At 45.3% G+C, this 8,625-nt stretch overlaps 1 protein-coding gene across 2 annotated transcripts; it reads left to right on the top strand.

Annotated features, from left to right (window-relative positions):
* Positions 1-282: 282 nt before the first annotated feature.
* CCNA2 (cyclin A2) lies at positions 283-5,930 on the top strand. 2 transcript variants are annotated; one of them, XM_061444069.1, is made up of 8 exons: positions 308-579; positions 697-931; positions 1,280-1,395; positions 1,743-1,966; positions 2,496-2,700; positions 3,530-3,643; positions 4,121-4,254; positions 4,700-5,930. In XM_061444069.1, the coding sequence occupies exons 1-8, from the start codon at positions 448-450 to the stop codon at positions 4,749-4,751; spliced, it is 1,212 nt and encodes a 403-aa protein (XP_061300053.1). In that variant the 5' UTR covers positions 308-447; the 3' UTR covers positions 4,752-5,930. The 2 variants fall into 2 exon arrangements, with proteins under 2 accessions (XP_061300062.1, XP_061300053.1); XM_061444078.1 differs by lacking the exons at positions 3,530-3,643; positions 4,121-4,254; positions 4,700-5,930 and adding an exon at positions 3,044-3,321 and having other exon boundaries at positions 283-579.
* The last annotated feature ends 2,695 nt before the right edge of the window (positions 5,931-8,625 follow it).

Below are 8,625 nucleotides of genomic sequence, written 5' to 3'. Positions count from 1 at the left end.
TGCTTGGAGCGTGGCTCGCATTAAACTTTCTCCGTGCTTCTCCCGTGTCTTCGTTCTTCATTTCAAACCCCCGCCTTGCTTGTCGCTCGGTGTCCCTCACGGCTGGGAGCGCTGAGCCGGCTGCGCGCACCGAGCGCGGCTCACCCGCCATCCCCGACGCAGCGCCGCCATCACTGCGGACGACGCGCGCTCCCGCCGGCCCGTCCCTGCGCCGCCCGCCAGGCCCCGCCCCTTCGCCTCGGGCACTGCCCGCCGCTCGCCCCGCCCGGATTGGCTCCTGCCGCTGCCCTTAGGCCGCGTGACGCCGTGCGTCGCCGCTCCCTCTGATTGGCTGATTCAATAGTCGCGGGCTACTTGAACGGCGAGAGCGGCGCTTCAGCGCGAGTCTCGGCGGCCGCTTTGGTTTTTCCTGGTCGCCCTCTTCCTCCGGCGGCCCCTCCCGCGGCCATGTTGGCGGAGCAGGAGAACCAGGAGAACGTTCCTCCAGGCGCCAAAGCGCCGCCGCCACCCGTCGGCGGCACCCGCGTGGTGCTGGGGCTGCTGAGGAGCGCCCAGCAGCGGCCCGGGCTCCTGCCGCAGGTGAGTGGGGCAGCGGGTGTGGGCGAGCGCGGTAAGGGGTGAGATGGGCTGGGGCGGCGGAGGGTGTCAGTGCCGGACCGGGCCCTCTACGGCGCTGATGGGCCGCTCTCCACACAGGCGGGGCGGCGCGGCTGCGAGAGCCATGGCGCGGCGGCGGGGCGGCCGGGCGGTGGGCAGCAGCCCTTCGCCATCCATGTGGACGAGCCGGATGGGGAGCAGCAGCAGCAGCGGCGACGGGGTAGCCCGGCGACCCGAAAAGAGGAGGCCTCGCTGGGTCTTCGTGCGGCTGTCTGCGCCCTCGGGGAGCGGCGGCCTCTGGCACCCCTGGGCAACGCCATGGAGCTGAGCTTCGGTATGTGCCAACAATTCCCCCCCCCCCCCCCCCCCCCATCCCGAGGCTCCGGCAGCCCTGTTGCAGCGCCCGGGTCCGCAGGGCCTTTTCCCGGGCAGCTCGGGGGCGAGCGTTTCCTACCCAGGTGTGATCTCGGGGAGGTGTTTCCAGAGCAAACTGGAGGCTGTAGGGGACAGACACTGGTTTGGTTCGACCCAAAAGATCCCTTTCCGGTTGCTGAAACCAGTTTTGTTTCTTTGGGCATGCCGTTACAATACAGCAATTTTTCAATCAAAAGGGTAGTTCCCTCTGCTGTGAGAGAGTGGTCTTATGGGCCCCCTTTTAATATGGCTTTTATCTTCTGCTTAGATTCTCCAAGTATTATGGATATTTCAATAACCTCAGAAGCAGAAGAGAAAAAAACAAATGTTAATAACATGCCAGACTATATCAGCGATATCCATGCATACCTTAGGGAAATGGAGGTGAGCTGCTCTCTATTTATTTGTGTACAGGTTATGGGGGAGAGATTCGAGGCTGAGAAATGGATGTAAACATTAGTCACTACTATAGTGACTAAACTAGAACTTGCTAGAAATGGAGGAATAAGTTGCTGTGTCCACTTGTATGAATATGAGATTGGTTTCTTGTGATCAAGTTGATTGATTGTGCCATGAACTGAAGTTGGAAAGCCAGATTATGGAAATGTAAGGTACTGAGCCTAATCTTATCCTTGTTTACTTCTGGTCTGCTTAAATTGTGGTAAATAAACAGTTGCTCCCCTACCAGCACATAGTCCAAACTCAATCTTACCTGTCTTCTAAACCTACAGGTGAAGTGCAAGCCTAAGATGGGTTACATGAAGAAGCAACCTGATATTACAAACAACATGCGGGCCATTCTTGTGGACTGGCTGGTGGAAGTTGGAGAAGAATACAAATTGCAGAATGAAACCCTGCACTTAGCTGTAAATTACATTGATAGGTTTCTTTCTTCCATGTCTGTTTTGAGAGGAAAACTTCAGCTTGTGGGTACTGCGGCTATGCTGCTTGCATCGTAAGTGAGATTGCTGAATTTAAAATTCTACCTCCTGGCCTTGTACAGATGGAATCCTTTGGCTATGGCATGTCTGGCTACAGGCATCAGAAATACTATAGCCACGGGAGAGCTTCACACTAGAAGACAAATTGGGAGTTGTCAACCTAAAAGTTTGGTAGTTTATATGAAACTTTGCAAGCAAGGTTCTAGGGTGTCTTTGTAGACGGCCCTCAGGTGAGGATTCATCATTTCTAGGTGCAGCAGCAGGCTTCTGAACAGTTACTTATGCATGTTAGTTTCATGGGTTGTTCTGGAATTTCTGTAACTGAGTGCCGGATAGCCTGATATGTTAGCACTAAGCAATTGTAGTTCTGTAATTCTGCTGATTCAAGAGCTACAGAATCAAGTGCAGCAAACTCGTTCAGTAATAGTGGCCAGCTACTTCACAGGTCAGAATTCAAAGTAGGATGCTGGCTTTCATTAAGTGTTGCTACTTATCTAGCTTTCTAGTATTTGATTATTTGCTCATAACTACTTCTCCTGGCAGGAAGTTTGAAGAAATCTACCCTCCTGAAGTAGCAGAGTTTGTCTATATCACAGATGACACCTACACCAAGAAGCAAGTTCTAAGAATGGAGCACTTAATTTTGAAGGTTTTGTCATTTGACTTGGCAGCTCCAACAATAAACCAGTTCCTCACTCAGTATTTCCTACATGAGCAGACAAATCCTAAAGTGGAGAGCCTATCAATGGTAAGTAAGAATTAGTAACTTGACCTGTGTGACTACAAAGTTCACAAGCTCTGTTCCGTAGTCCCAGTAGAAAAGAAATGCTGAAGGATTCTCCAGCCCAGGCTTCCCTGCCTCCTCCTTTTAAATGTGTAGTCTCTGGGAAAGCTCTGGAGAGCTTGTACAGTTTGATACATGCTCCTCCAGCAGTGGTGCCACACCACTGGAAATTAATGCTCCTATCACCGTGCACTGTTTGAAATGCTCCATTCCTGTCACAGGCTTACACTTGCCCAGCTCCAGCATGCCCACTTACATCAGAGCAGGCAGAGATTCAACTTTAATTTGGGGTTTGTTTCACTGCTAGATGTTTCTCTCTTTATCTCAAGCTGCCACACCTACTCATCCACTTTGGCAAAAAAGGACTTGTGCTTTGGTTTCCCCTTCAATAAGCAGTGAGCTTTAAATCCAGAGGCTGGTTTCTTAAGCACAGCACAGGTAACATTTTAGCTACAGTTATATTAAATCCTAATTGTGTGGCAGGTACCAGAGCTCCCAAATAGAAGCCTTTGTCTCATTGTGTAAAGGTCGGGCCTGACTACAACCTGCCTTCTGGATTAAAAAATACCTCTACATATAAAATGTGGTATTGAAAAAATATAGGTTGGGAATGCTTTTTGACAGTAGCAAACAGTCAATGCTAAAAGAGAAAGTAAGTGGACACTAGTAAAAGCTGTGCTCCATCTAATAGCAGGATTGGAAACTTAAATGAGGGTTCTAGTGCAACTATTTAAAGGCTCTTCTACTTCCTTTTGGAAGCAGATGATTCCCCTTACTCTCATTTCTCTTGCAGTACCTTGGGGAGCTGAGTCTAATTGATGCTGATCCTTACCTGAAATACTTGCCATCAGTTATTGCTGCTGCAGCGTTTCATCTAGCAGGCTATACTATCACTGGACAAACTTGGGTATGTAACACTGAACTCGAGCCTCCACACAACTTTATGTGTGTCTAGTGTATTCGTAGGTTCTAAAGGCTTGGGCTGCAGGAATCGCTGCCCCTCTGCACTCTTTGGCTGTTAATTATGGATTGTTATTTGTGGTAATTGAAAAATGGGAGGCACATACACCCCTTGGAAGAGACATCTACTGATGCACTCCATTCTGTCGATCATTCTCAAAGCTGTAAGCAGCTTGCTTGTGATGAGGAAGTGGGTGGTTATAAAGCTGAAGCACTGGAGGCAAGGAATACTTGTTTACAGTATGATAGTTTTCAGGATTACTATAAGTCTACATGAACTGCTAAAAATCTGATGAGTATTAAACTACTTAGTGCTTCAGAAAACAGTGCTCTGGAACAACAGTTTCACAAGCAAGCTAAAATCTTCATCAGTGGCTGTTGGTGTAAGTGAGCAGAATCATTAAAAGGTTCCTTTTTCCATCAGCCTGAATCCTTGTGCAAAGTAACGGGCTACTCCCTTGAGGACATCAAGCCTTGCCTCCTGGACCTACACAAGACCTACCTCAAAGCAGCACAGCACACACAACAGTCCATAAGGGAAAAGTACAAGGGTACAAAGTGAGTATCTGTAGAGATGCGTGTTGAGTTGGTATGTATACCCAAGTTATCCTAGCACATAACTGCTTAATGGGGGGGAGGAGAGGGGTTGGGTGTATCTTGAGTCTTGAGATTCAACTAACCAAATCTACTATGTCAGCAAGATGGTGACAAGACTCCTCAGGTTTTTGCAGTGTTCTGTTGAGCAGTACTTGGTGTTCACCAGGGCTGCTATCACTACCCAAATTGTCAGGTAGAAACTGGAGCAATTTTCTTATGTTCCCACAGTTGGTAGGCAGGAAATGGTGCCCAATGCACCTAAAAACCTGTGGCAGCATTGCAGCTGACAAGCCCCAAATGTTTCCTGCCTTGTGAGCAATGTGCTTTGCTGCAGTACTTAGCTGGTTTGTGTCAGAGAGCACTTGAGCAAGATGACATCCTGCATCTTTCTTTTCCCCCTCTCTAGGTACCATGGAGTATCGCTTATTGACCCCCCAGAGACACTAAACGTATTGTAATAAACAAGAGACTGTTCTTACTATGTATATTACAAGAAAATAATGTACAGTTTTAAACATGGCTCAAAATTGCAGATGTGATCACTTGGAATATTAATACAGGTTTTCATGAGCTTAACTAAAGTTCGCTTTACATGTTTTTAATGTAAATCTTTTGTACATGCAATCTTGTTAAAATATTTAGCTGGGGTTTTATACAAATGTTCTCTTCATGCACATAATTAACCATGCAAAGTCTGATCAAGTGAAGTCTGAGACAGCTTATGTAATTATAGACTAAACATTAACATTAGCAGTGCATTATAATAGTAGGGCTTTGCCTCATTCCAAGTACGAATGACTTGGACTCCACAGCAGTATTTGTAGCTTTTTTTGTATAGTGTCTAGTTTAAACTGAGACTTAGTATAGGGTCCAAAACGTGGTTTAATGGCTGTAATACTGGAAGAAACTGTATACCTATGAGGAGAAAACATTGCCGGAATCGACTCTGGTGAGACACTTTAGGATGTGCCAGCCACTGGAAGTATTTATTGCTGTGCAATGTAATGTCAGATTTCCATCAGGTGAAAGTTTGAATGCTTTGCTGGAGGGGACTGCACAGCTAGAACTGCTACATCAGGTCATACTTCTTTCTTCCAGTAGAAAATGGTCTTATAATAGGTATTTTTTTGAGTCAAACTGTAAAACTAATAGTAATTTAAACTCATGGAATTCTCACTGCTGTGTTAGCTGTCTTGAAAGCCCATTAATATCTATTAAAATTAGTCATTGGTCTGCTTACTGAGTGCCTCTTTAGGGGCAGTGGAGGGGTTAAACTGCATGAGGTTGAAATACTGCTCCATGCCCTCAAGAGGAGGGAATGTTTTCTGGTGTGGATGGGCTGTGTATGGAATGGTACCAATTCTGTACACTTCTCTTGCTTGGAAAGGAATGTTCCCCTGTGGCATGCAGCAAAAATGTAGGCCAACTGGTCTTACTTTTCCTTAGTTCTGGAACTGCTACAGGAGCAAACTAGCATCTAATTGGCATTAGATTGAGTGGATGTTCACCTTCAGCCCATGTAAATGGAGTGGTGCTGCCCTGTACGTGCTGTTCTTTGTGTATAAAGCAGTGAGTACATGTAAGTGGGTTAACTGAGCCACTTCCAGGTTTGCTAATAAACCTTTTTTTACATCTGATGTTAATGGTCTTGCCAATACCTTAAAACCAGTGAGGGGTAATGCTACCATCTTAAAACTGGCATTTATTTTTAAAGTTTTTTGTCGGGCTGCCCTGTGAAACCTGTACCCCTTCAACTTGAAGTTGATTCTACACTGTCTGGACACCCAGCAGGTGCTGGGATAAACTCTTCACAGTTGTTGAACAGCTGTTATGGTGCGGGCTATTGAAAAGAAACATTAATCGTAATTTCTCTGTCAAAGCTGAGAAGCACGTGTTACAGTGAGACAACATGCACATCTCGACTTGAGAACTAAAAATTTGCTGTTCTGCCCCTACCCCTGTGCTGCAGTCTAAGCCCTCCACAAACCACCTCTATTACAAAATTGACCCAAGTGGTGGTAGCTTTCCTGGTCCTAATAAAAGAATGCAGCAGAAACTGCCTTTTTTGGCCAGCCTGAGATTTTAAGGATGCACTTTGACTTTTAGAATGTTCTAATGTTTAATGAACATGTTTCGTTGGTCTATCACGTTTTCCAATAGCCTTTCAGTTTAATTTCAGTACATTACCACTGAAAGGATAAAACTAGTTGGGAGAAAAACGTGCAGTAGATCCTGTGTGGTGCTCGGTGTTAGAAATGCTGTAACCTTGCAGGAGAGGGAGTCTGTATATGCAGGAATGTGCTTGCCACAGTTTGTGAACTTGGAAGGGCAACTCAGAATACTGACTGCCCATTATGCTTTGAAGATGACAGAGCACAGCACTCTTCATGGGAAACCACTGGGTTCTGCCTTCCCCTCCTTTTTTTTGTGGCATATTACTGGAAACTTTCCACGACCACTGACAAATATGAACATTGGAAGAGGAGTAATTTATAGGAAGCTAATCAATTCTTTTCCCCAGAAAAGAGCAGTAACACTACTTAAATGGCAGGACCTAAGTGGTTTTATTGTATTTATTACTGCTTAATGAAATGCCTCCTTGCTCCATTTTCAATGGAAGCTGTTCTGTTACTGTTTCCATAGCCCAAAGAAATGTTCTCTCTTGCTTCTGAGGTCTGTTTTCAGGTATACCAAGACTTCAGCCTAAAACAAGGCTTCAGACATGGGCTAGTGCCTCTGCCCCCCTCGTTACTGACATCTCTTGCAGCTGCACCAAGCACCATCCTCTCCCACCCTGTAATTTTCTGAAGTTAATATAGGCTGATTCTAGCTCTTGCTCTTAAACTTTCAATAAAATACCCCAGGTTGTACTGTACTACTGTTTCACTTATCCAGTTTAACTCCTCCTACTCCCTTCAGTGTAAAGCCTCTAAGCAATGAAGGGTATAAGATGTTGTATGTAAAGAGAAACAGCAGTACAAAGAAGTTTAAGGTCTCATGGCACTGCAGAAGTAACAAGAAACTGAACCTTCCCTCATTCCTATACTCCCAACAGCAACTTTGGGTTGGAAGAACCAACATGAGGAAGACGCAGGGATTTAGTTCTGGTTTAACTCTCGGAGGAACAGGGCTTTCTAGTTTTATTCCTTTCTGGAAGAGCACAACTGGAATAAAGCTCTACTTGGCCAGGAAGCATTCTTTTTTATTTTTTAACATTAAATTCTAAACCTGATTTAGGGAATGTAACATCCGCAACAGTGACTCAGCGCATGTTTCTATGTCATGAAATGCTATGGTCACATGTGAAATAGGCCCACTTGGCTCTTGTAAATACATGCACATTCCCAGCTAGACATGCTTTTTGAACAAGAGTCACGTATGTTGGAAACTTCCTTGTCTCTTTGGTTTGCACAACTAACATCCAGGGCAGAATTCTTTGAATAGAGCTCAAGAAGCATTCTTGTCTGTTGCATGTAATATTTAATTAAATTTTCTAAGAAACTCCATTGCTGAAGTATGATTTGCTTCTCTATGAAGACTTTGTGGAAGTTTGATGTTATTTTGTTAAGTACATGCATTTGTTGGGTTTTTTTTGTTGTTGTTTTTGCTTTGTTTTTTGTAATACGAAGCAGTGAAAGCTAAGATACGGAGTGACATGGCATGGGCATTTAGGACTTAGCCATGGCATGCCATTTGCACCTTGAAGAACACTCCGAAGTATGAAATGCTTCCAAGGGCTGACAATAGCTATCAATCCCATGGGGAATTTTAACTACGAATCTGACAATTTTAAGAAAAAATGAAAGCACAGCTCAAGACCAAAACCCTGTGGCTGCATGGCAATGACAAAAGGGAACCGTTCGGAAAGAGTGGAAATGCCCAGGTAGCCGGGCTGCCTGTGAGCAACTGTTAAATTATTTTTTTAACCAAACTAGGGAGATCTAAGAGCGTGGGATGGTGTTGCTATGATGAAAAAAGAAAAATGTGAGTTGAATGATCATGGAATGGAAATGTAATGAGGGAAGTCTGATAGAAAACAGCGAGGCAAAGTGGGGCTCTGTGGTTGATTATGGCCATGTTATCTCCATTTCAGTCCATGGCTAAGGCACCTTGGTGTTGTATTTGGGATGGAATGACTTTGCAACCTGGCCAAATGGAGAGTAGTAGTTTGTGGCAAGAAAAGGAAAAGTGAATGCCCTGTAGGTGTGAAGAGGTATCTAATTGTAATTGCACTGATGTGGTGATCCAGGCTAGTAGTCCTCCTTTAGCTGCTGCTTTGAAATATGGCTGTTTGCGTAGGGGCCTTAGGAACGACCTCAAGTTGACTGAGAC

This window comes from Pezoporus flaviventris, unplaced genomic scaffold (genome assembly GCF_033815535.1).
Source record: "Pezoporus flaviventris isolate CSIRO_AGI_PZ_B2104156 unplaced genomic scaffold, CSIRO_AGI_Pfla_v1 ptg000002l, whole genome shotgun sequence".
Classification (NCBI taxonomy): Eukaryota; Metazoa; Chordata; class Aves; order Psittaciformes; family Psittacidae; genus Pezoporus; species Pezoporus flaviventris.
This window is presented reverse-complemented; position numbering and strand designations above follow the sequence as displayed.